Below are 27,863 nucleotides of genomic sequence, written 5' to 3' on the forward strand. Positions count from 1 at the left end.
TAAAATACCTAAATAAGAGACTATACTCAATATGAATCTATAAAGAAAAATCATGATTGTGATATATTGGGCAGCCTTTTTATTTAGGTAATGTTTCCAAAATCTGAGGCAGATTTGACTAGAAGCCTGTCTTTTAATCGGGCTTTGAAAATTACTAATATTTAAATGGCCAGTTCCTTCAACGACAGCAGGATTAATCTGCAAATCACACTGGTTAATGTCAGTGCTTATATTTATATGCAAATATATGCACTTCTAATCATAAGGCTAAAAACTTTGCCTCTGCCAAAGGACATGTCTACATGGAACAATGTAGCATTATACACCTGGCTCCAAATGATGTATTTGAAGACAACTTGGGAATCTGTACACATTACTCCCTTGTTCCAGTAGTTATACCAAAGGGCTGCCATCTTCTCTCTTTAAAAAGTGAACTTTTAGTTTTCCTTCTCAACAGTTCTGCTGCTAGCTACTGACAGCATTTTGGAGATGGACCAATTTCTGTGTGTAAAAACCACACTGCATTTTAGGAGAGGTTTTGAAAGAAAAGTCCCAATACACACAAAAATGTAAAATATTATTATTAATGTTATATAAAGAAAAAAAATCCCACAGCAATTATTGAAATCACTTCTAACACAAACTAACTAGCAACATTCTCTCAGTAAAATTACAAAGTTAGGTTTGATCATCTCGGTTCTTCTGTGAACACACATTTTATCAGGATTTTCATAGTTCCATATGTTGTTTCCTTGACAGATGCTTTTTATTCTCCTCCAAAAGTCTGTCAAGCAAGCAACTTTTCATCAAGTAACTGAAATCATTTCATCAACAAGCTGTTTTATTTTTTCACACATTTACTTTAGGCCTCTAAAAGCATCCTGTCATGTACCTAAAGTATATTGTCTATCCATTTCATAAAAAAAAAAATACTTTTACCTGTAAATATTGCAGTAAAGATCATGGGGTTTATTGTTCAATTCTGCTACATTTTTTCTGTTAAAGAGAGCCATATTTCACAGTACACTAGATGTTGGTTTCTTCTATCAAACACTGGAATTTGCATTTGATGTACAAGTGAAGAGTTACACTTAAAGTAAGTATTTATCATACTGTAAAATTAGTCACGTTGTAGTGTTTGGTGTACTTAAAACAGTACATAAAACATTTTAACAGTATGACAGTAAACACTTGTTTATGAAAAGCCATGTACTGAATAATCACAGTGTTACCTAAAACTTCAGAAGCTGCATTTCTCTTTGAGTAAGAATCTTTCGAATAACCCGCAGTTCCTCAAATAACAGATATGCTGTTGTCTTTTTACAAATTTATCTAGCACCCATTTCTGCTCTCAGCACAGCAGCACCAACACTACAGACAGTTTGATTTAATTTCTCAACTAAGTCACTGCAGCTGCTGGGAAATTTTCTGTGGTTTAATATAAATTTTAAAAATAGATCTTCAATTAATTGCATGGAAATAGGAAAAATAATACCAAAACTCTATTATTCATGGCTCTTATTGGTGCTAAATGAAAGTATATAGTCTTTTGATTATCTACCCAAATCAAAACAACAACTGAAATCACAAAGTGTTTTTCTTTTTTTGCTAGTTAGGATATCAAAGGGCTCCCATGTGTCTTAAGTCACCCAGTGATTCATGGATGAGATTTCCAGATGTATGCTCCTTACTTTATTCTAACACTCGATTATTCAAAGGCAAATCTCAAAAAGCTCTTTCCAGTTAAAATACTAACAAAGCCAGGATACCACATAAAAAAACACGTACTCAGAAATAGAACATCAAACACTTAATTTTCTGAAGGTCTATAGACCTTCTTTAAATGCTGGATGGATTAAATTCAAGGAAGGGCATTTAGAAACTACCCTTACTTTTCTTAAAACATAATCAATTTTGCTTTTAATTTCAGAAGCATTTGCATCACTGCTTATCCATTTTTCCAAAGAATTTCTAAAGTCATATTAGAAGACTAAAGGAAAAATCTCTGGAAAATCTCACAAATTTAGACAATTTAAGCTACTCTAATAGAATTCTTATTTATTGGCTTTAATTTTATTTGTAGACCAAGCAATGAATTATGTCTTGTTTTCCAGTTGTTTCCCTCAAGACCCAACATGACATTTGTCTGAATATATTCTTTCCCTCAACTAGCCCGTTCGAGTTTATATAACAGTTCAAGTCTTCTGCAAAAGAAACCATGAAGATCAAAAGAAGCAACTTCAAAGCACTACCGCGAATTCCAGTGTTGCACCTTCCAGAGAAGAACAGACTAGCAACTCAGAGTTAAGGTTACAATAAATATTTCATGAAGCCCTGGGCAATATAACCAGCAATCCTGGAACATCTCAATCTATCTAAAAGCACTTGAGATTCAGATTTAATCTGAGATTCAAAGGCAGTTTTTATTTTGGGGGGCGGGCGGCGAGAGAAGAAGAAAAGAGAAGCGGGGGTGGGGGGGGGGAAAGATGGTCATGGAAAAACTTACAATAGGAGCAGCCATAGACTTCAATTCTTAATCCAATTTGGCCCTCTCCGTTCCAGTCCAGAGGAACTATCCGTACATAGCGAGCAATAACTGGATGTTGTAAATCATGCCGGACCACACTATCAGAGTTTGTATTTCCAGGAAATGCCTAAGGGAAAGAAGAAGAAAAAGAAAATTATTGTATTTTATATATATATATACCATATGCTACACATATTCTATTCTGAAGGAAAACATCAGGCAGTGAAGTCCTCTGAGCATCTAGGCTACACTGAAGCTTGGTTTAAACGTTTCTCTGATAGTGGCCAAATGAACAGTTGATTTAAAAAGTTTCACAAGAATATCGAAACAGTAGCATTGAGACCGCTTCATCCACAGCAGATATGATGAAATCATGAAACAGTTGCTGGTTGGCCAGAAAGTAATCCATTTTGCATCACTAATTACTCAATTACTAACATAAGATTACAAGCAACAAGTCATTTTCCTGTAAATATGAACACTGAAATAACTTGCTTCCTACAATAGAAAGGGACTCCTTCAATTTCTTAAACTTCTAAGAATTTAAAAATCTCCCTTTACTTTTCCTGTATTACCCACTGGGAAGTGAGTTCCTGTTTTCCTTCCTAACCATAGCTGCCACTCACAGCACAGCCTACTTTTGGTCAACAAAACTTTGGAAGCAGGAAAGAACATAAGAGCTCTCAAGGTGGTTTTGAAAAGAAATAAATTAAAACTTGGTTTGTAGCGTTGTACCTATTGATAAAATATTTCAAAGCATCAAGCTTAAAAGTAAACAATATCTATTAGTTAACACAACAGACAACTTTTTTTTTTTTTTTTTTGTCTTGTCAGTTTATGGACAATCCGTTCATTCAGTGATGGCCAATGTTAAGGACTATTATTCAGTTATTCTCAACATTTTCAGAGGAACTTTCACACCTCTTCATAGGTAATTTTCAATATAATTAAGTATCTTGAATAATGTAGTCATAAATGAACAGAGAAAATGTTACCCATTACTAGAGATCTTATGAAAATAAGAAATTTTTCTGCATCCTAATAGAAAAAGATACTGTGTTACAGAGAAAAAAATATTCAGTAGCAGTAACTACATAGTTGCCATCTGAATAAATTCATATAAAGTCCTATAATAAATGCCCATAGTGGGGGAAAAAAAAAAACACCAAACTGCCGTGTTGTAAGCAGCATTACTACAAAATACAGTCATCAAAAAATTTAAAAAGACAAAATTTAAGTCTGCCCTTTGCATAAAAATATAGCAATACCTAAGTGCATACCCAGATATCAGCTATTCCAAAATAATATCTTAGATGAATAATTATTTTGTACAGTGCACAGTAGATCTAGCTGATAGTTAACGTAAGGAAGATCCACAAGATCCCTTCCTTGGTGGACTCCAAAAATTAGGACATATATAAATGGTTACATTCACCTTAATTTTTCTGTACTTCAGCTATTAATGTGCTAAATGACGAAGATGACACTCCTCACTTCATAGCTGAGCTTGTAAGATAATTAATATCTATGAAGCACTTACATATTCAAATAGTAAGTCTTAATAAGGAAATCGACAGTTCCGTCTTCTGAGCTGAAGAGAAGACAATAAACAACAAAGGAAAACACACACTGAATGAAGACAAAAAAAGCCTATTGTACACCTGCCTATTCTCTTAGTCCTGTTCGAGGAATCACAGAACTTCTTGGAGGTAATAAGGAATTTGGTCCTTAAAAATATCTATTTTAGTGAGCATGCAAGGTAATGCTCCGTATTTCAAGAGGAATTTCTGTTTGGGCATACCTTAATTTTGTGATGCTTGGCATAATCTTATCAAAACTTTATTAACGTAGGGTTTTGCTGGTTGTTTGGGGGATTGTTTACTTGTTTGTCTAATTTGTTAGAAGTATTAGGGACAAAGACAGCTGAATATAGGAGGGCATGATATTTTCTGTATAATTTGAGTAAATGAAGAGAAGGCTCCGGGGTGATCTCACAGCAGCCTTCCAGTACCTAAAGGGGGCCTACAGGAAAGCTGGAGAGGGACTTTTTACAAGGGCGTGTAGTGATAGGACAAGGGGCAATGGCTTTAAACTGAAAGAGGGCAGGTTTAGATTGAATATAAGGAAGAAATTTTTCACTCAGACGGCGGTGAGGCAGTGGAACAGGTTGCCCAGAAAAGTTGTAGATGCCCCATCCCTGGAAGTGTTCAAGGCCAGGCTGGATGAGGCTTTGGGCAACCTGGTGTAGTGGAGGGTTTCCCTGCCCATAGCAGGGGGTTTGGAACTAGTTGAGATGAGGTCCCTTCCAACTCTAACCATTCAATGATCCTATGATTGTTGAAAACTGATTCTCAAAATCAGAATGATTTTCTGTAGCTCTCCAAACTTTGTGCCCTGACTTGTGCTTTACCAGTCCCTTGTCAGAAAGACTTAGGGATGAAGCCAGAAGGTGTTTGATATTTTAAAGGTTTCTATCAGTATACGATCCAGTAACACTGAATGCATAAACACTGGAATAGAGAATAGGTCAGTCTGTCATTAGTTTCCCCAATCATTAAGATGCATTCCATTTAGTCTCTAGCAGAACAGTATCTTTTAAATACAGCTTTCATTTAGATAAATGTGGTACAGTAATACATGCTCTGTGAATAAAGCAAACATCAGGTCAAAATCCATCATTGCAAGCCAGAAAAATCAATTTACAGAAGCTTGTGAATTATGTATTATTGTTGTAAAATCTCCGTTACTGGACAAGAATTGCACGTGGACACAGAAAGGTAGGTTCTCATTAAAAACTGAGTTTATACAATTTTCAAAGCCACATGTTTGCTAAGGTTAACAAACGCTTTAATAAGATTTAGAAGTATAATTTAGATCCATGTCTCTAACAGGAGTTTTTTTTAAAACAGGGAGTGAATCTCTGCCTAAAAAAAAATATGTAGAAATGTACAATAAGAAACGCCCTTAAAAAAACACGTTTCAGAAAAAAGTGGAAATACCTGTATGTAATAAATAAGTTTTTTAGATTACTGATCTCATGAACTCATTTAACTATTATAATCAGATGTGTACTTTTCATGAGTAACATGGTTTTTCTGTAATCCAAACTGGAAAAATGACCAAACTGGCTCACTTGTCTGTAAAAAAGGTAGCACTGTCTCGCCAGTCCAACTTCAAAATCCTTTGCTCTACAAGTCATTTCTCTTGCATTGAATACCAACTTCTGTAAACAACTTTATGTTTCAGCTCCTATTGTAACGAAAAGATCAGGAGTATTGTAAGTAAGCACCACGTTTCTCAAAGACAGTGTTTCACAGGACAGCAAAGTAATAAGAATGAAGAAAGGTAAGAAAACATGCTGAATGGAGTTTTCAAAAATGCTCCCTAAGACTTTTGCAACCGTCTTCTTTAAGAGTAAAACTTGTTCAGCTCCAAGTATTTTTCAAAAATTACAAGGGCAGATATATAGGACAGATAATATATTTTAATGGACAAACTAATTAAGTTTTATAAAATAAAAATTTTTAAGTTACCCTTTTGGCACAGAAGCTTTCTTCAGCAGAAACAGCCATAAAAAAAAAAGTTGTACAATCTTTGAAATTCACTTTGGCTTTATGAATATCCGTCAGCTACACTACTGTAGTACATAGAGACACAATGGGGACATTCAGTATAATTTTCTTTGCATAAACAAAGTGCCTGAGAGAAATGAATGTAATTGGCAAGAAAAGTTAGGGATAAGTTAAGATTCAGACTCAACTTTGTTTCCTGTATTTACAGAACAATGATATTATAAAAAATAATTGTAAATGTTAAAGCTAAATTATAAATTTATAGTAGTATTGTAGAAGTAAAGTAACATATAGCTTAATAATATTTAGGTAAAGTTGACAAAAATGGGGTTAGTTTCCTGTAAAAGGATAGTTTTGCAATACCATTCAGCAGTCAACTTTATGGACACAGCAAGTACATTGCAAAATCTCATTTTGTGAAAATGCTTTTATCACCTTTTACAAAACAGGATTAAAAAGAAATTTTCACCGTTAAAAAAAAAATATCTCTGAAGTAAGGAGGCTCAAGATTGAAAGAAACATTAAGTGAACAAAAGTGAAAGTTTTCATACTTTGACCAAAAAGGAAAAGAATGAATGTTGCTTAAATACTCAATGAAATGAACAAAAATATATTTACAATCTTTCGACTCTTAGTGAACCCGAGAAAAAAACCTGCACTTAAACCAAAAAAACTCACCACACATACACCAGAGAACATTAATTCTTCACCGGACTTAATTCAGGTGAAGAATTCTCTATCTAAATTAATGATTTATTCAAAGACAAGTATTAAAATTACTTCAATGTATGCTCTTTCTAGGGTCATGTAAAAATAAGCCAATACATGGAATAGTAGGAGGACATTTCTTTTCCAATTAAAAGAGGAAAAAGAACTAATTTTTTTTCATAACTTTCTTTAATTACTACTAATTTTTTCATTACTTTAATTATATACTTACTATTATACTTCTTGACAGTTATATTTTGCCATTGGCATTATAAGCAAAGGAAGGAATAATTTATGGATCTGAATTTATGAAAAAAATCTATGCTTCCAGCTTTATTTTGATACAGCAATAGTGAAAACACTATAGAGTCTATGTCCCATGGTACTATAGCTCTATAAATGGCTCTCCTAATCAGAAACAGGATTTGCATGTAAAAGTCATATTAATAAAAGTGTGGTATTATAAAATATGGAAACACCCACAGAAAGACAGAGGATGCCTATGGGAAACATAATTGCATTTTCTTTGAGGACTCCAAGGTTAATTAAGCATGGAGCTGGCTAAATCTTAGAATTTTTATTTTAGGGAAAAATCAAAAATTCCCAAACAAACATTTTTCTAAAATCTAGAAGGATTACAAGCTCTCTGCCTACACAGCAAACAAAATTTTGAATACTTTGTTCTTCACTTGAGTTCTCAAGACTCTGCGCCATGAAGGGAGGAGGCAGGGCAGGCAGGGTGCTGAGAGCTCTTGGCCAGCAGTGCTGTGGAAAGGTGTTCAGCATGGCAGGGCAATCCAAACCCAGGGGCCCTGGAAAAATTAACCTCACATATAGGTTCTGCACAAGCTGACTAAAATCCGTAGTAGATTTCAGAGAAACTAGGATGTTTAAGAAAAGTGTTCATATTTTATCACATGAACATTTTTTTTAAAAAATAAATGCCTTAACTTCATCAGAAAATTGAGTCAACCTCTAAGTACCATGTTGTTGCTGAAACATTTCTCTACTGTACATCTATGAAAATCCAGCCCAAATGTATGAAGTAAACTGAAAGAGCAAGAACAAAAGGACTGGGTAAAGGAAAATGTAATGATATTAACTTCAGGGAGAAAGCTGGGCAGGGAAAGAGTGAAAAACAACAGCTGGTAAGAACACTGGTTGCAGAAGGAAAGAAAAATAGCAAACAAACAGAAAAAAATTGAATCAGTCAGAAGGCAACAAATTCAGGTTTGGTCAATTTTAGCTCAGTTTTGACATGTTCCTGTACTTTCATGTCCTAGTGCTGTGTGAATCAAGAATACATAATAAAAAGTGGTAATCTTTTGCTTAAAGAACAAGTTCTTCGTGCTCTCTATTGAACAGCACAATCACAAACACCACAGCTTGTACACTCTACTCTTTTCTTAAAACCAAACCAAACCAAATGTATTTACAGCCAAACAACATTTCTATAGCGTCCTTCAGAATCACCTCACACAGAAGTGCATCTAAACAAAAAACCAGTACCTGAAAGTAATTAAAAGCTATAGCGAGTATTTGCCTTATCCCAAATGATGAAACCCCCAAATGGTACCTTCAACAGGCAGTGAATCGCATACCTGAGACTCACGGTTATAAAATGATCAGAGCTCCTAAGAACTCAAGATTAACAACATGTGGATAAAGAAAATGTTATAATGCTGCTGATGATATTCTGTGCTCATATGAACTTGATTCCACTATCAGTGATAAGGGTGAACTCCTAGTTTCAGTAGAGTTATCCACATCCTTCCCTCTGCCACACATCTCAGTTAAGCAAGTTACTTATGTTATCAGTACAGCACCACCAATTTCTAAAAAGCTACTCACATATTCAAACTAAGGAACTTGGTCAAGTACCCACTTTACATCAGGTCTTAAACTAACATATAAGGACTGGAGTGATTTCCAATGTGATCTCCAATGAAGACAGAATGAAACCAGAAGATTAAGTCAACAAAAGTGTCTCATACACTTCTGTTCTCACTGTATCACTTCAAGACTCTTTAAAACCAATATGCAAGCAATGATTGCTGCATCTATGTCATTGTTCTATCTTAATTTCCAAGAAGAAATACATATTTGCTTTACGTCTTAGAACCGGTTTATTAACAGCAGAACACTTTATGCAGTCTTGTACTGAACATGTGTACGTGCATCTATGCTTCCTTCTGTCTGTGAGTCATCTCTCAACTTTGGAGCTCTACTGGGCCAATTTCAATCAAACTTTGATGAGAAAAAGAAATCTGAATATCTTATGCATTTATAAAGTGGTCAATAAGAAGAAATACGCGTCTTATTACCATCTAGTAACAGGTTTCTAATATAACTGAATAGACATCCTTTCTATGCTGTTTTTAAACAGAAACATAATTTTGGTCACATTACTTCCTTAAATTCTCCACTGATTCCCAGGGGCTTTACTTTCAGTTCCAAATTCTTTCTTTGTATGCTAAAAACATATTCTAACAACATTGTAATTAGATGTATAACATCATGTAATTATTGCTACAGCCAAAGAATAATGCTGGAAGCTGTATTTCTTGCCTTTTACCCTTTCGCATCTCCCAGCAAAACCAAATGATTCAGCAACATAACTATTGATTTTTATAACATAATAAACCGACATTTTATAACCTGTTTAACCATTGCTATACTTAAAAAGAACTTCATCTCATTTACAGGAACGTTTAGTTTTTTACCATTTAAATAAAAGCCTCAACAAATTTTTCAGTGATAATTCCATCTTCTGTTCACACATGACTCCTACAGGTCTCAGCTTTGTACACTGATTTCTATAAAAAGTTTTTAAAACTTGAAGACAGAGAATGGAGGAATCATAAAGCAATATAGGATATTTTGGATATGATTTCAGATACTTGAAATAAAAATTGCAAATATGAGTTTCATATTCAAATCTGTCACCGAGTTTTAACTTGTATTGATGTCTGTAGTTTTTCTTTAAAAAACAACAACAAACAAAATCTCCATACACAAAGAAACAAACCAAAAGCAAAAAACTCCATTCCAGCATTTTTCCAGATCATGATTTATATTAACTGGATGGATTCTGTTTATGCTCTCTGAATGAACTGCTAACGAATTAAATTGTTTTGTTCCCAAGCTGAGTCCGTTTTGCCCTGGGTTGTGGTTGTGGGTGATCCCTCCCTTTTCTTATCTTGACCTTCAGGGCTTCTGTTACATTTTTCTCCTCTGCACCTCATTGAGGTAAAGGAGTGAGCGAGCGGCCTTGTGGTGGCTTAGCTGCTGGCTGGGCTAGATCACGACAGTTCCCAAGATTTAAGGTCCATTATTTAAACCTAGATTTAATTTGTGAAAACACAACCTTCAGTCATTGAATAATGTAATATCTTTGCTGAGAAGATTAACTGATTGCATCTTTAATAAAAATTTCTTAACACATTGCTCCTAGTCTTAAATAAACTAAGCAGATTTTAAATCTTAGACGTTTCAGGTCACAGGGTAAACCCACTCCAGGGATAACTTGGGGTTTCATAATAAGTAAGACTGATATCTTTAAGATAGTTGCTTTATTTGCATGAGAATCTGGAACATGCGTAGTGTAGTGTCAAGCCCGTGGACTGCCAGATGGGAAAGGATCATCTTTCCTGAAGGTAACACATAGAGTGTGCCCTATAGCACAGGAGCTGGATTCTCTTTGTGACGGCTCCCCTGTGATGCTAGACAAGTAAGTTGCAAAAAACTTTTCAGTGGCACTTAGTATAGTTTCCTGGGAACACAAAATGATTGGGTAGTTTTGACTTAATCTTTCACTGTCTCAGTTTCACATATATAATAGGGAGTAAAAACTCATTTGTTTTATGGAGGTGTAAAAATAAAGTAATACTTATGAAACGCTTAGTCAAGTATTCACATGGGCACCTAAATTAGAAATCTGAGCCTTTTGTGGTCAGTGAAGTAAAATGGGAGATAAGAACTAAATTATAAGCTTGACATTCTTCACTGGCTACACAGTAAAATCTAAATTTTCCTGGGTGTAAGATAAATTTATTCTACAAAATGGACAATGTAATCAACAACTTAGTTCCAAAAGTTGCCTAGTGACTGATTTATGTTTAAAGAAAAAGAATGAAAAAAGAAAAAGTAAAATGGATATAGAGAAAAAATAAAAACTGGTTTTCTCCCAGGGAGTTGTGAGGTTTTATTCATTAATAGACAAAACCTACTTTTGCTACATCATCTGTAGAATGAGAGACACAAAGAATGTGTTTCTAAACTAACTAAACACAATTGAAATCATTACTGAAACAATAACAGCAACAGCTGTCTGACCACTGGCTGCTGGGCTGCAGAGCTCAACAGTAACAGGAGCTCTGACCTTGAGAAGGGCGAGCACAGAAGAGCCAAATGTGGTCCTTGGTCTCTTTTCCTTTCTAGTACTGATGTAGCTGGCAGTTTCCACGCACTTTGATGTTTTTTAAATATCTTTTAAGCAATGTTCAGAACAGTATTGATACCTTTGACACCAGTCTGGTCTCAAAGCTTCTTGCATCTCTTTTACCCAACCCTACTACACTATTAGGTTACTTAGGAAACTTTGCAACCCAAGAAGTTGAGGCTATAGCGTTATAGTGAGTGAAATTCAGCGATGTCATTCCACACGCCCTACACTTAGTGCATTGCATTATAAGATTCTGAAACTCCCTGCAGGAAAAAAGTATACTGGCAAAACCTATTTTAAATACTATTTAAACTTCTATATTCAGTAGGCACATAGTAACTATTTCAAGAAATAGTTTTGAGCTCTTAAATGGTTATATATTAATATAAACAACATTCTCTGCTCATGATAGAAAACCTTCATTTGTGACATCAACTTGTAACTATAAATCAAAATTGTTCCTTCTATAGTCTTCCATTTCAAGTGATGAGGAAAATTAAGATTTTTAAGATAAACAGATCTCAGTTATGAGTGGCTTTCATTTCTATGTGAAATCACAGAAATGTCCAAAGACTACTTTTCAGATCATTGCCATTCTGCCTAGCAAGAAACAACCCTGAACAAAACATGAATCATAACTGAAATAGTTTGTTAGAGGAATACAATTGTAAATCAAGCTGAAGAAAAGGATGAGGAATAAAGTCCAGTTATTGTGTATTAACTGCTTCAAGCTTTAAGTTAATATTGTATATTGAGATAACAATATACAAACTTTGAAGACAAAAATTAAATAATTAAGGGCTTTTCCAGTATACTATATCTATCTAATGCTGGGATTACAGTAAATTTCAAATAGCATTTGTATTTCCCCACAACTCAAATGGACTTTGTGATAACGGGAAGTACTGAGTAACAACAAAATATTAAACTACCTTTAAATTTATCTTCATCTGTCCTGAAAACATATTAAAACTTTCAAAAGACATTAAAAATTACAGAAAATTGAAAAGTATGTAATTAACATGGTTTTGCATCTTTTTTTTTGGTTTTGTGTGCTTCTAAGTTGTCATGTTTATGAAAGGAACAAAAAAATTGTATAGTATTAAGTTAAGATTAAGTAGACAATGTCTAGAGAAAAAAAAATTACTAATATTGCCATCTAACACCAATACATGTCTCAGTTTCTGACTGCAGATGTAGTACTTTCTGAACATGTTGAGAGGGCAGAAAATAAAAATCTAAGACATCTTGCATGCACTAAAATCAACAATTCCAACAGCTGATAAAGTTACCAACGATAACTAGGATAGAGGATACCTCTAGCCATTTTCCTTTTCTTTCCTCCTGTCTGCACTAGGCAGACCCCATACTCTGAAAATCTCTACCTTAAATCAAGCTCTTCTTGATGCAGGATCACAGGTTTAGAATCTTTTGCTCTGTGGCCTAGGACCAAATTTAAACCATATATAAACATGGGGAACATCAATGTGGATCCTTTCTAAAAACCAGTACAAGTCTAAAAGGGTTCCAAACACAAAGAATCATAAGAAAAATTGCAAGCAAACATGAAATTCCTGTATCAGGAAGAATACCAGGAGTAGGACTCTTTAGAATAACCCTTTCAAACTGATCAAAGCAATATTACTAAGAAATCCCCCAAGGCAGAATTACAGTATGTGACACTCTTCAAATATGCCCGTCTGTCCTTCTACTCGCATCTAAAAGCTGCTTGCCTTTCTAGGGAAATAAGGATAGTTTTAACCACTTGGCCTTTTGAAATGATACCAAAAAGCCACAAGAATATTTTATGAAGGAATGTGCAAAGGAATATGTGAACTGGTACAAGTAACCTCTTCCTTCAGGGATTTCTTTCAGTTAACTTCTTATTCTCTTTTTTTTTTTTTTTTTTTTTTTTTTTCTGCTAAGATGAAAACAACAGAAAGATTTTGGAAGAACTGCAGAATACTTGTGTCTCTGCTTAAATCCACTCTGACAATGTGAAATGGCAACTAAGCCTTCATGCAGAAAGTAATTAATATCCATACCAGAAGTTTAGAGTAAGAAGTAATGTCAAATTGGAAACCCTAGGAATTTATTAAAACACTGAACATCTTAACATAAGTTACTACTGAAGGGGATATTTTTTTTCTAAAGTAAATAATCTGATTTCATTCCAGTACCTCTTTCCCAACTGTATTTTTTCAGGATTTCTATTTTTCCCTTTGACAGGCATAATACAACTCTGTAATCTCCCTATAATGTTGTTTCGTTCAGGTTTACATCAAGCACTATTCTGAAAGTGACTCTATAGCCATCTTTTAGGTCAAACGCCCTCAAATAGCAGTTGGCATCTGAAATAGGAGGGCTTCCATATATCAAAAACCTTGTTTAATAACCAGCAAAGGTGAATCCGATTTGAAAACAATAAATGGAAGAGGGAAGGATTTTTAAATTTTCGTCACTTGTCCACTACTTTTCCTTACAACTCATAAAATGAATAGTAAAGTGATTTAATGGCCTAATTTGCTTGTAACAGAAACTTTCTAAATTTAATTTTAAGGTGTGTTATAAATCTTAGGGGATTGAACGTTTAATGTCAATTGATCACTGGTTGTGTATAAGTCGTTTTTTTTCCTCATGCAGCATGGGCAATTTTATCTGATTCAGGTATTTCTGGTTTATTTATATTTGGCAGCCAGGACGGGAGGAAGGCAAGGACATTTTGACCAAGGAGGCAGGGACATTTTGAGTTTAGCATGACTTCATCACAGTCTCTGAGGGCTTCTATGGCCACTGAACAAAAGGAAGAGTTGGAGGTCAATACAGCAACACCTATGCCATGAGTAGCCACATGTGTTTTACTATTTGTGTAGAAAAAGAGGGAAGAAATTCTGACATACAAAAATCTTTATTACTGAGGCCAAATATTTTTCCTACATGATTTACTCACTCGTCGTAGGAATTTGCAGCAGCATTGAAAAGGTGGAGAGCAGTTTTGTTCCAATGCAAAGGCCAAAGATGCTCAGGAAAAGGTCGGTAGATAGACAGTGAATCTTCTTGCGTATTGTTTTTTCCAAAGCTACATCACACAGACATTGCCATTTTCCAGACCTTTCGTAGTGAAGACATTGTGATCTTGCTGCTATTTATTAGTCTGGTATACCCCCCGCTTTCTATACAACTAATATGAGATAGGAACCAGGATCTCCCTGACTTGCACTTCCCCTGCCTTCTACACCAATTTACTCACCGCTTGATAGTATTTTGAAAATAGGCTTGCAAGTGCTCAGAAGAAATTTGAAGCTCTTCAAAAGGAAGAGGCTATTATAATGTTACTCTTTCTCTATAGTATTGCAGGAGGCACCTGCAGGAAACGTCTTTAAAGCCATTTGATAAAGCTCTGTAAATACTTGTAATAGTACAAGCACTGAAGCCAGGAATGACTGTTGGCAGTTGTACTTTGTTGCTTACCTACTGTGTGAACTAGACTAACAGCCCAATGTCTCTGAAACTCATTCTGTCTGTAGAACAGAGATAATACTCTCAGAAGTGTTTGCTGAGAATTAATTAGCTATTATTTATGCACTCATCCTTTAAAACAAAAAACAACTCATGCACTGATCCTACATCCCTGCCCATTAAAAAAAAAAAAAAAAAAAGAAATACATGAAGGGACAGAGACTCATTGCCATTTGTGGCCAGAAGGGAGCACTACGATAATCTAGTCTAGAGCTCAGCAGACACAGAGTACCAGCTCCCATGCAATAGTTCAAGTAATGTGTTCTCAATCTGGGCTGTTGTGCAACATTCATAAGGTTATTCAATCTTGATTTCAAAACTGAAAATGATAGAAAATCAAATCTATCACACCTCTAGGGAAGCTGTTGCAATTGTTACTCATATTCAATGTTAAAAATACGCTTTATTTCTACTTGAGATTTGTCTGGTTTTTTCTTCCAGTCACTGGATCTTATTGCATCTTTTGTTCTGTATAAAAGAATGGTCAGCTATCAAGGGCAACTTCTCCTTTGCAAGGAACTGGCAAACTAGGATGAGAAAACACTGACTATACTTCCACGACATCAAAATAATCAAATAATTAAGCAAAACCAGTAATTTGCCTGGAAGAGCTTGCAAAATGACAATGTGATCTGGCTTGCAAAATCCATACGAGCTTTCTTTTAAAGACACTAGTTTTGTTTTGGTTATGTTTTTTCTTTCCCTCACTGATGGATGTGTAAAATCAGACTAAAATAACAGCATGGGTATTCCTTCTCTTGCTGTGTCAGCCATAAACATCAAGGTTCAATCCCTTCTTAAACAGGATCACTGAAAGGTTTCCAATTATTGCTCACATTATGCACTATTATCTAGCTGGGATTGCTATATCGTACTGTAACAGAAAACTTTCCAGCAGTCTCCACTGTGCTTCATATAAACTCAGCTGTGACTTAACTCAATGATACAAGCAATATGATAACACCATAGCTCATACTTCTATTTAAAAATTGTCATTTCTCTTTTTTGTAAAATACCATCAGTTAAGATAATCTCTGTGCAATCCAAACCGATTGCTTAGAATAATCCTGGTACAAATGTTAAATAGCTGTCAAATTAATGTATCAGAGACCATGGTGAATATCTAGGTTTTAGGAAGAATGTCACAAAAGTTCAACTCATCTTTGAATAATTTTTTTTTCAAAGAGCTTATTCCATTCTCATATATACACACAATGCAATTGTTTAGCCTTGTTTATTAGTCTAAGCTTTCTTAGGGAACAATAAAAAGCATATGCTTTAGAAAAAATGGAGACTAAAGCAAGACAGAATGAAAGCAGCAGTGATAGACCCTTGTTTTCAGCAGCTTTTCATAAATTCTCTTGGGAAGCCAACTGAGTTTCTTTGAAGGGAATGAATCAATGGTCCTTCATAAAAAGAAAATCAATTAGAAAGTCATTACCTGAAAATTAGCACTCAAAAAACAAAATTCCATTTTAAAGCCAATTAGACTATATGTCAGTATTAAGTTGAATTGCACTTACATTGATGTATGCAAAACGATCAACATTCCCCATTCCTAAGAGATGCAGAGTGAAAAATTAAAGAACATGTTTATAGACACTATTGAATTTATTTTTTGCAAGCTATCTTGAGGAGCAGATTACTATGCTGGGCTTTATAACAGCTTTACATTGTACATCTCAAGTACCGATGTTCTTACTGGAATCACAGCATTTGAGGAAACCTTACTTTTGCTCACCATCACAACAGCACACAGAAAACCCACTGCTACTGTAAAAGAGAGAGGGTAGAAGACAGGCAAGTGCCCCAATAGCCTCTTTCTCCCGATAGCTTGCCATAGTCCTGGTGTGATTTGTGTTCTGTGCCACACTGGAAAGGCAAATAGTGCTAAGTGTTGAGAAAGAGGAGCAGACACCATCTCACTGAAGAGCTAAAATCTCCCACTGGGCTGCAGCTGGACAGTCAGTCCTACTTGTACTCCCATCTACAGTGACCAGGCTAATCCATCATGCCTGGGTCTGCAGCGCAGGAAGGGCGGTATATCCCTCCCTCACAGCTCTGGTCTGAGTAACAGGGGGCAGCAGAAGTCGCTCCCTGAAGGTGGGATGCTGCAGTGTGCAATGCTAAAGCTGCTAAATGCAGGGGGGGGGGGGGGGCTCCCCCTACATCGACCATTACAGGTTTGATCTTAAACACAGAACAAGACACAGAGCACTACCTGAAGCACATCTTAGTCACATAACGTCACGCGCACACTTAAGTAGAATTAGGTAAAATAGCTAAAAAGTGCCATCTTGAAATGAGATGCTTTTCTGAGTTGGAGTAAAAAGGTTCAACTTCAAGAAATTAATTCAGGTGCTAAATTGAAGTACCTAGTGATAGACATGCCAGAAAAAACAAAACATCCCCATCAACTGAGGAGATGTGACACGATGTGCAGGAGATCCAAGATGATCCAGCAGCTGTTGGCTGGGAGGCATGCCTGAGGTCTCTCAACTGGAGCTGGGTACCCAAAAATAGAAATGGAATAGCACTCCAGGTACCTATAGCACATCCATCTGCGTATGAGATTGATCCTGCCCTCGGGCTACCTATGTATCTTCTAGCACTATAAACTTAGTTCAGAGAAGTTTAGATTAAGGTCTACCCAAGTGTTTTGGTACCAGTTACTTGTACATCTGGAACTCTAGGCCATACAGACATATAGAGTAGAAGATTTATATACAGATTCATATGCACTTCTTCAGTTACACTGGTTAGTATTTCTGCCTTTGGGTTCAGCGATGGCAGATAACTAATGCTTGGCAACAAAAATACCAAAATCTTATCAGATTACACTTATGCCGGGGCCCATTTTTTCTGGGTTTACAAATTAATCATCATGTTTACACTTGATAATTGAGTGAAATAGTGTGTCTCAAAACACTTTGCATTCCACCTATGATTCAAAAATCTAGCACAAAAAGGATCATTTTAAAGTGTTAACCTGGAGGTATGGAGTGGTACCATAAACAGAAAAATGGAAAAATTACGTGTCAGAAGTGAATATAAATAGTGAAGAATGAGATGGCACGTTTTTCGAAAAGAAAAGACTGTTACTCTAGTACTACGTTTACAAAATCCAGAACCACCACATACCACGCTCTTATTGTCCCTCACTTAATCTATAGCTAACAAAATCTATTTTTAAAACACAATGTATCTTTATGTTACCTTTTCATACGGAATAAAAGATGGTTATTAAATCAAAACATATCTACCCAAGTTAGGTGTCAGTGTAAGATAGCGTATAAATAGCTGGTATTAAAAAATATATATGAAAAGTTTCTGACTGCTCATTTATATTTTACAACTGTAGCTCTGGTTCTTTGGCTCTACTTCCAAATAACCCCAGTGCATCTCAGCAGGATACCTAGACTTCTAAGTCACTGCCTGCATTTAGGAAGGTGGTTTGAACACTCGTGAGAGGTGCTCTGAAGAGGAAGGATTTCAGAAATTTTCTCAACACGAATACTGAGTACCTTATCTTTTGTTCCAACAGGTCAATCAGTAAGTCAGCTCTGCTTTCTTTGCACATCATCTGCAAATGAGAATGCTGAGGGCTGACTTCTCACGTATTTGTTGTGTTAAGGGAAAAAGAACTATAGCAGTAAATGATGAGAATATATAAGAAGTTGGCTCTAATCACAGCCATATAATGCTCTGTTTCTGAAAGTAGCATTAAACCCTTAGGGCTATGCTAGAAAATTGCTGTGTGGAGCTGTAACTATGCACTTGCCTTTGACAGCTACTTCTTGACATGACGTTTGAAACTTCTCAGTGAGTGACCTGACCCGTTCTAGGCCCAAGTGAAATGTTGCGTTTCTATTCAGGGGAAAGTTCATCAATTCAGATATCTACAAGTTATATGCTATTTGTATTTCTACCTAAATTCTGAATTTAAAATAAACATGTCTTCTCAGACTGTAAGTGCACTGATGCATTTTAAAAGATCATGAAAGTCATAAATGAATGGAGTTTTGTAGAAAGAGTTAAACACCAAGTACTGTAATGACAGTATTGAGCTCTCAGGTGCTAAAAGACAGGGAAAAGAACAAAGTAGGAAAGGGAAGAGAAAAGAACAGCAAAAAAAAAAAAAAGGTAATATAAAATTATAGAGCCAGCAAATATGTCCACATTTCTGCCAACTTCTGATGACAAAGGCCTGGAAACAGCACAAATCAGGAAATCAGTGCATGCATTGGGTAGTTGCTGGGCCTGATTGAGTCTCCAGTTTATTACAAGTCGATTCCATGTTTCAGAAACAGCAGACGATTTCAATACTGCCTGCTCAATAGGATAACATACTCCTAGACTGTACAGTAGTGTTTCTTATCCCTGATGCTTTGTATGCAACGTGTAGGATTTTAGTAAGTTTGTATAGTGAATAAATAGTGTATTTACTCAATTTTCTTTACTATAACTATCAGAAAGGCTTGATTTTTGTCTGTGAAAAGAAAAAATGTTCTTTGTATTATTTTTTTAATAAGGAATTTATGAGTAGTTTCCTAAACAGAAATAGCCCTAACCTTAATGAAAAGTTCTTCTGTTAGTAAAAATCTGAACAACCCTATACTCCTTACTTATAGCTCAATAAAGGCCAAGATATCCTCTTCTTAAGCAGCAGAGCTGATCATACTTTATTGGAAAATAGAAAAGCTTAGGTACAGAGGAAGTGTCATGGTCTACACGCACTAAGCTATTTCTCTATTTTTGTATAGATTCTAAGTACAATCTCTTATTAACTTACAGTCTGAACAAAGGAAGTGATCAGCAAATAAAGTTTCAGGTAGAAAGAGAGTGAAAATTACCTGTGGACTGGGCAAAAAACATTAAACAGAAAGATCCTTTTGCTACACCACATAAAATGAGGAGTAAAAGTAAAGGTGTTAGCAAAAATACTTGTTTTGTTCTTCTTTAAGGTAAACAAAATTGGACATAGAGTGCAAAACCAGAAAAGCTAATAGGAAAGAATGGTTCAGAATGGAAAGGACTGTATCAGAAACAAATCCTGAAGACACAATGTCAGACATATCTAAGACGACAAGATAATGTTTACCCAAACAGACTGAAGAAAATGATGCATGAAATGGCAAGTTCTTTTGTCAGGATTTATGAATCTAGCAAATTTGGATAATAGGGAGTGGGAAACAAAAGAATGGGGAAGGACAAGGATTTGTGAACAACTTATGTATTTACCAAGTTTAAGAAAAGTGAAATAACTATCCAGAAAACCATTGCTTTTAGCAAAAACCTTTAATGTAAACTTACTCAATGCTAAATATCTTTTGAAGCAAAGAACATAGACATGTATAAATCTCTAGGTAACAATAAAATCCATCAAGGCCAGAGTTAAGATAATCCATTGGACATCTCTTCTGCAAGACAGTTTTTTGTGTTTGTTTGGGTTGGGTTTTTTTTAATAACAGAGATGAATTACAGGCAGATTTCAACATAATATTTGCTACTCACTCATGGGAGATTAGTAATTGAGATGGAGAACATGGCAAATAGTGTAAGATGTGGAAAGAAGCCAAGTGGATGGTGACAAGGGAACTAAGAGAAGAGAGTTTATTGGTTGAGTTTCTCAAGAATCATTCTTAGGTTCTGTGCTATATCTTTAACGAATTGGACAGAGGAAGTAAGGCACGTGATAATGAATGCATAGATGACATGAGGTTTCAAATCTCTACCAATATCAAAGAAAAATTGTCAGACTTGAGCAACAATGTAGTAAAACTTAAGAGACAGCTAAGTAATACAAAGTCAGAGGGCCTCACCTAGGAACCAAATTACAATTTCTTCTACTATCTGAGGCAAAAGTGGGTAATAAGTGAGCTGCATGGACTGTATTATCAGATATCAAAATAAAATGAGTAATAAATCTTTCTTCAAACACGTCAGAAGAACTCAGCCTGCCAGACACTTTGTAAGACCAGTGGATGAATAGATATAAACAGAATACAAAAGAAAAGCCATAGAAGAGAAGTTAAATGTGTTCTTTGCATTCTGTGGATAAAACTGGGGTTATCTCCCTGCTGCATCTCTTCTTTCTAGGGGTTTTTGTCAAGGGTTCGGTTTGAAGTAGTTTTGGAACAAACAGACAAAACGAAGAGTAACAAATCACCCATGGGTTCTAAAGCAACTGAGGGAGTAAACAGTTTAATTAACAACGGTGAATAACTTCTCACATAAAACTGCTTTGGTGCCTAACTATAGGAGGGTGGCAATTTTTAAAAATCCTCCTCCAGAGAGCCAGGGAATTACAGAGCAGTAAGCTTGTCATGTGTGTCAGGCAAAGTCTTATAAACTAGAATAAAGAACAGAATTACTGCAGACACTTGAGTAATTATGATCTGCCTGAGAAGAGTCAGCTTGACTTTTTCAAAAAAATCCTTCATTGCAAACCCACTGGAGTTCATTGAAAGAGCAAATATGCTTATGGATAAAGGTGATCTGGTTAAGGTAATCAATTAAGAATTCCAAAAGGCTGTTGAAAATATCCCTCACCAAAGGCTTTTAAGGTGAATAAGCAATTACAGTGTGAGAAGGAAAGTCCTTAAATGGTAAAACAACTGTTTAAAAGAGAAGCAGTAGAAAATACTGAGTCTAACAGTCGAAATCTCCAGTGGAGTTGTGCTGATGCCTACAGTGTTCAGCATACTCGTAAACTATATAGGAAAGAGGGTGAGCAGAGAGATAAGAAAGTTTGCTGATGGTACTAAATTATTTATAACGAGTGGTAAGGGTGAGAGAGTACTGTGAAGAACTGCAGCAGAATACATCTCATGAGCATGAATGACTGAAATTAAACATAGAAAAATGTAAAGTGCCACATGAGGAAAAGACTATCTTAATTTCAGATAAAAATTATGAGCTCTGAGTTAACCATTACTATTCAGAAGAGAGATCTTAGGATTATAATAGATGGTTCCATGAGACAGTCTGCCCAATGCTCTGTAGCAGTTAAAAAGTAAATTAAATGCTAGTACAGGCATACAGAAAACACAGTTATGCCACTGTAAACCATGATTCACCTACAATTTGAACATAATGTGAAGTTATAGTCCATTCATCTCAAAAAGAATATAAAGAGGTGAAGAATAAAACTTCTGTATGAAGAACAATTGAATAATTTGTGAGTTTTCAATCTGGAAAATTAATTACTTCATTGGAATAAAAAGGAGGTATACAAAATGACAATGGATGTGAAGAGAGTGTAAGAGGGATCAACTTTTCACGCTCTCTTCCTGGGGAAAGACATACTGGGCATCAGATGAAGGTAGGTTCAAAACAATCAAAACCAGATGAAACTCAGCATCGGGACACTGATCCATAAAACTTATTACCACAGAAGTTGTGGGTACTAAAGGCCTGTGTGGGATTAAGAACAGAAGCTGAGAAAGCACATGGAAAGAGTCCACTGAGAGTTACAAAATATACAATACCACATGCGACTCAAGAATTCTTTGAGCTGTAACTAATTAGGAGGTAGAAGCATCGTACATATTTTCTCCTTTTTTATTATTCCCAGGCATTTCCTTATGAACAATGTGGGAGACACAATAGATGGATCTTTCATCTGATTAATTATGGCCATGCTTAAATTGTTCTTGTTCTGTTCTACACCGTACAGGCAGATGTTATTGATTCCTTGCTATATTGCAATAGGAAAGGCAAACTCGATCTTGATATATTTCAACTTGATACGTTTTAAAATTTTTTCCTCTGGCAGAAATAAGTAAATATTAATGCCAGTGTATGAGGCACTGGAAAACTTCCCTCTTCATCATATAGGCAGTTCATCTTTATAGCCCTAAAATATGAAAACAGTATATAGAAAAAATGCTCACATCAGGTGGGGAAACAGAAAGTCTGTCTTACCAGAGAACAACAGATGTGCAAAGAAAAAAGAAAAAAAAAAATGATCACAATGTTTATAAAAACATTGAATAAAGTAAATGCTACTGTGGCAAAAGGAAAAATGCAATAAAAATTGCAACAATTACCAAATATTCATTACTAAAATTAGCATAGAATTTGGGAAAAGGTTTATGACCAGCAGCAGGGGTGAAATTCTGACATGAACTTCAGATAGAGTTAGCAAGGCTTCGAAATTTAACTCAGAGAGGCAGAGCCCTCATTTGCGTGAGGACTTGTACGATGCAGTTGCTAGCAATAGCATGCAACTGATATTATCACCTAAGAGGTCTCCAGTAGATCCCTTTCCTATGCTCGTATGATTTTTTCTTTAACTGAAAAATATCTTTTAAAATCTTCTATAATCTTACTTTGAAGAGATTCAATAAGTTTTATGATTGGATTGTGTCAGAATGCTTCAACAAAGTAGGAAATGTATTTCTGTCAAACTGCTAGCTTCGATCACAGTTACAGAAAATTAAACAGAACAGTTGTCAAATACCAGGTTGCTTGATGTTTAATTCATGTGCAAACACGTACTCAGTAGTTTTCAACATTTTAAGCACTAGAAACTGTTTCCCAGAAGTAGTGTCTATTCACAAAGTGAGAAAAACAGCGTGAACTTGATGACTGAAAGTGAATTTGTTTTTCTAGGATAAAAATGTCTGACATGCTGGAAGCCAAAACTATGTATTTTTCTTGTGATTAATATGAAGTAATTTAAATAAATATTTACAGTCTTTCTTGTTTAAATCCAAGAAAAATGTGTTCTCTTAAAAATAACTTTAACTACAACACAGTCCTCTTAAGTGAGGAGCACTTCACTTATGGTCCATAAGCCAGTACAAGCACATCAAAACAGAGTAGATTTCCCACTCTTCTTCCTAAGAATTCTCCATATTCAAAGTAGCCGCATATGTGTCAATGACAGTTATTACTAGCGGTAGTAGTAGTAGTTATCGTCCTTTTTCCTCGCTGACATTTGCCTATGGACAGGGCTTTGTTCACAACAAATCCACTTACCAGTTTGGACCAAGGATGAACACTATTGTTGCCCTAAGCAGACACTGGGAAATTTAAGAGAAATAATAATCTTGAGAGATGTTTTCATTATTATTTATTTTAAGATGCCTAGAGATAAGAGGACCACACTAGGTGGACTTCCCTTGCTCTAAAAAATCCTAGGCTGCACAGACACCAGCACTAAATAAAGCAGAAGGGTGAGTAAATAAGAAAAGCAAAACTTCGCAAAGAACAAGAAGTTCAATTCTAATACAGGAAACCAGAACGAAGATTCAAAGTGCAGTCTAGAGTTTCTTCATCAGCATGTGTGGAAGGTGATCTTAGTAGTCATATCACAGGTGCATTAAAGTGAACATTTTGTGTGTCAGACGGGTAAGATGAGTAAAGCAGATTTCTGTAGTCAAAATGGAAAATCATATATATACATATATTAAAATACAGAAAATGTTTATGTATACTAACCACTAGGGTCTAAGATCAGCCTAGGTGTACTCTGCTCCCAGAGGATCATTCACACCCCTGGAACCAGAACATGAAGCTGAGAAAGGACTTCTACAGGTGAAGAGGTTAATGAAAACTCCTGAGAAATGAGGAAAGGAGAGTGTAATTATTAAGAAGCAAAGAGAAGCTGCTGCTGAAGGGAAAGCATATGGCTGAAGGTAAAGGAAAGTTAAAAGGAGACGACGCAGAAAATTATTAACAATGGGGTAGTGGTCACTTGGATGATATCTGCAGGTAACAGGGAAGAAAAAGCCACCAACAGTGGGCAGGAAAGCTGTAAAGCGCGGACAAATACAGGGGATGAGAAAATTGCTGTGATCTCAGTGTGCATAAGCAGGTATGAGCAAACAGAAATCCCTTAATGAATATGAATGGAAGCAGCATTGACATGGGTAAAATCAACATCTTTGATTAAAAGAAAAAGCAACAAGAAAGGGACTTCTATTGTTTAGTTGGAACACAGTTCTGAAGTTGGGATTTGGAAGTCAGTCATACACACACGCTATTATTATTTTTTTATGCCTTAGACTGTAAGAGAGAATGTTATAGCAGAATTTTAAATTCCTATGGTCTTAATTTTCATATTATTTCCCTATTCAAATTTTTGCTTTCTCTCACGGATCCACTTTTTTAAAAGGTGAAGATATTCCTAAACGCAATTTCTACTCTACATGCAGCTGACATTTTCTTGACAGTGACAGGTTTTTCTGGACAAATCTAGGAGAGCAGCTAGCGCTTGGTTTTTCAGTTTCCCAGGTGTATTTCTAGTTCCCAGGTGTATTTCCAGTTCCAGCTTACACTGTGCATTACAAGGCACTTCAATATATAAGTGGGCAACAGTCAGCAGTTTTTCAACAGAAACCCCTTTTCTCCTTAGCTATTTAAGCTTTTTTCAAGGAGAGCTTTAACACTTGAACAAGTTTCAAAACTGCTCCAGGCAGTATGATATGAAGTAATTTTAACATGTTGCGGTACATTAGGTTTAAGGAATAATACTTCTTTGCTCTAACATTGTCCAAGTCTCTTTGCTAAAATAAACCATAGGACATAAGGAAGATTTGATATTTCTGTAATAGGAAGCCATATTTCCTACTTACAACCATGTGTGGCTGTCTCGTATGCAGTTACACTGGTTATACATCCATGCATATGTACCAAAATATCATTAAAAATACCAGAAAAGTCTGATATTTAGAAAAAAATTAAACATAGAGAAAATAAAATACTGGGGAACACCTAGGTACTGTTTTTGAAGAACAGACGTTTTATGGTTGCCTGAATATTGAGTTGGAATTTTGACAAAAAGGAAGTAGATTTTTAAAGAGTGCTCCAGTCCTTGACAACAGATTCTAACTTTCACTCCTTTAAATTTCACGGCACTTTCTATATCTTTAAAAATGAAGTTATGTTTCTCCATTTTTACCCAACCATATCAATCACAGAAACAAAAAGTTTAATCATCTTTGGTTAAGAGTTCTATGTCATAAACAATGTGCATGTTTTGTCACCCACTCTATGCATTTTTCTCTAGCAATCCTGAAGTAGAGAGTCCAACAAGTATTTCGAACTTATTTTTATTGTTAGCATGATGGAAGGACCCTGTCAGTAAGATGAATAGTTTGTTCAGACGACAGTTTCCATTGTTTTCTTCTTTTTCATATGTGCATGACAGGCAATGGACCAGCAACCCCAAGTAATATTAGCCCGTTCCTATTTTAGTATCAGGCAGAATTCAGGTAAATGCAAAAGATATCATAAAATGTTTTGTAAAATCTGCCTTTGTTAATTGGGAAGACTAATTCAAAAAAAGGTAATACTCTTGATTTGGCTAATTCAGTCTCATTTTCCAACTGAGTCTTCTGAAACAGCTAGAGCAGAGGATGGATTTTTGAAGAAAAATCTTGACTACGACGAACTAATCTACCACACAACCTTTTGCTTATTATCAATGAATAAAGCAAGCAGCTTCATATATAATAGTTATATATCATTATAAACCTACTAAACAGTCCTACCCAACTGTAGACATTTTGGAAGGACAGATTTACGCTTTTCTCTTTTCCATTCTTTTATATATCAAAAATACATTTTGTGAAAGTCATCAATCAAACAAATATGTGCCCAGTAATTGTTCTTCAATCGTGAGATCTGATAGCTGCTTTATTGATAGACTATTACCTTTGACTGATGGAAAAGGGACATCATAACTATTCTATTAAACTGCTCAAAACTTACTTTTGCCTAATGTATTGCGTATCAGAATTTAGATCTACTTTCTTGTGCATTAAAATGTCAATTTTTATTCATTTTTACTAGAGTAACAAAAGAGAGTAAGATATTATTCCATTCTATGTCTTTCAGATTTATAACAAAAAAATAAAATAATCAAAACTCATTCTCATTACGTTATAATCTTTTGCTCTTCTTCAGTATTTATAAGCATGTGATTTAGCAGCAGTCTTTAATAACTCAGAAAAACACACCTGAAAGTTGCACTCTGAACTTAGAGAAAAAGATATTTGCATGATGGTTTTAAAGATTAAAAAAACCTCAACACTAAAACCTGATCAACTTCTGTATAGTATTCTGTATGCCATAACAAATGATGACATTTCATTTTAAGTGTTCAAGGCATGACAAGCAAAAGATATTAAAAGGTCACAGGCTGTCTAATATTGCAAACTACTGCTCAGTCTATTTCAAACTAATTGACTTTTCTCTGACTATTGTCTGCCAGCTTCGTTTCCATTCTTTGCTATTTTCTTCGCCATGTTCTATAGATTGAGGCTATGTCTCCAATGTTAACTTATTAAAGGAAAGAGTACAATTTAACTGGAAGAGAGTGTTTGATTTCATTCTATTCCAAACAAAGTCTTCAGGTTGAGGGGAAAAAAGTTCATCTTTAGCTCTTTGTGCCATCTGATAATTTTGTACAGCCATTATAAAAAGAGCCATATCTACTCCTCCCAGATGCCTGTTTAATACCCTCATTAAAAATGTATACAAAGATAATTTTATATGTGCATGCACTATTTCAACTTTCATGATCCCAGCATGCCTCATGAACTTTTTGTACACCATCTGGCATATACAAACAGCATCTCTTATTCCTAAAATGAGAATCAAGTACAGGGACAACAGTTAAATGCAACCACAACAAAATCCTCTTATCCAGGAACACTACTGTGTCTAAAGGAAGTTGCAGAAGAACTTGAAGTACAGGAAGTTGAGTCACAAAGAATATCAATCAGTTAATCACCTTGTGATTTATTGTCCTCATCTAGTGAACAGGACACATAGATATTAGATGTTGATCTTCTACCTTGCATTTATGAGCATTCTAGTTTATGTGAGCCCTAAATGCTCTAAGATTTTGAAGTATTTTGGAGGTGAGACGACTGTTAAGACATGTGATGGAAGTGCCCAGCCCCACAGGACTGTGACTGGTGATAGAGACCATACAAGCTGCTTTTCTCCATCAGCAAGATGTTAGAGAATACCTCATTGATTCCTTGAGCAGCCCATATTAGAAAAACATTTAGCTTAACTAACAATGAAACTTTACAGGTGTTTGTTTGAGCCTAGTTATCTCAGCATATCTGGCAAA

General features: G+C 35.4%; 1 protein-coding gene across 1 annotated transcript in view; it reads right to left on the reverse strand.

Annotated features, from left to right (window-relative positions):
• The window catches only part of CNTNAP2 (contactin associated protein 2), a 1,148,354-nt gene that overhangs the window by 641,619 nt on the left and 478,872 nt on the right, over positions 1-27,863 (reverse strand). The window contains exon 4 of the mRNA XM_086615189.1: positions 2,507-2,654. Within this exon, the coding sequence (XP_086471315.1) occupies positions 2,507-2,654 (148 nt within the window). The remainder of the gene's footprint in view (positions 1-2,506; positions 2,655-27,863) is intronic.

This window comes from Tauraco erythrolophus, chromosome 7 (genome assembly GCF_009769465.1).
Source record: "Tauraco erythrolophus isolate bTauEry1 chromosome 7, bTauEry1.pri, whole genome shotgun sequence".
NCBI classification, from domain to species: Eukaryota; Metazoa; Chordata; class Aves; order Musophagiformes; family Musophagidae; genus Tauraco; species Tauraco erythrolophus.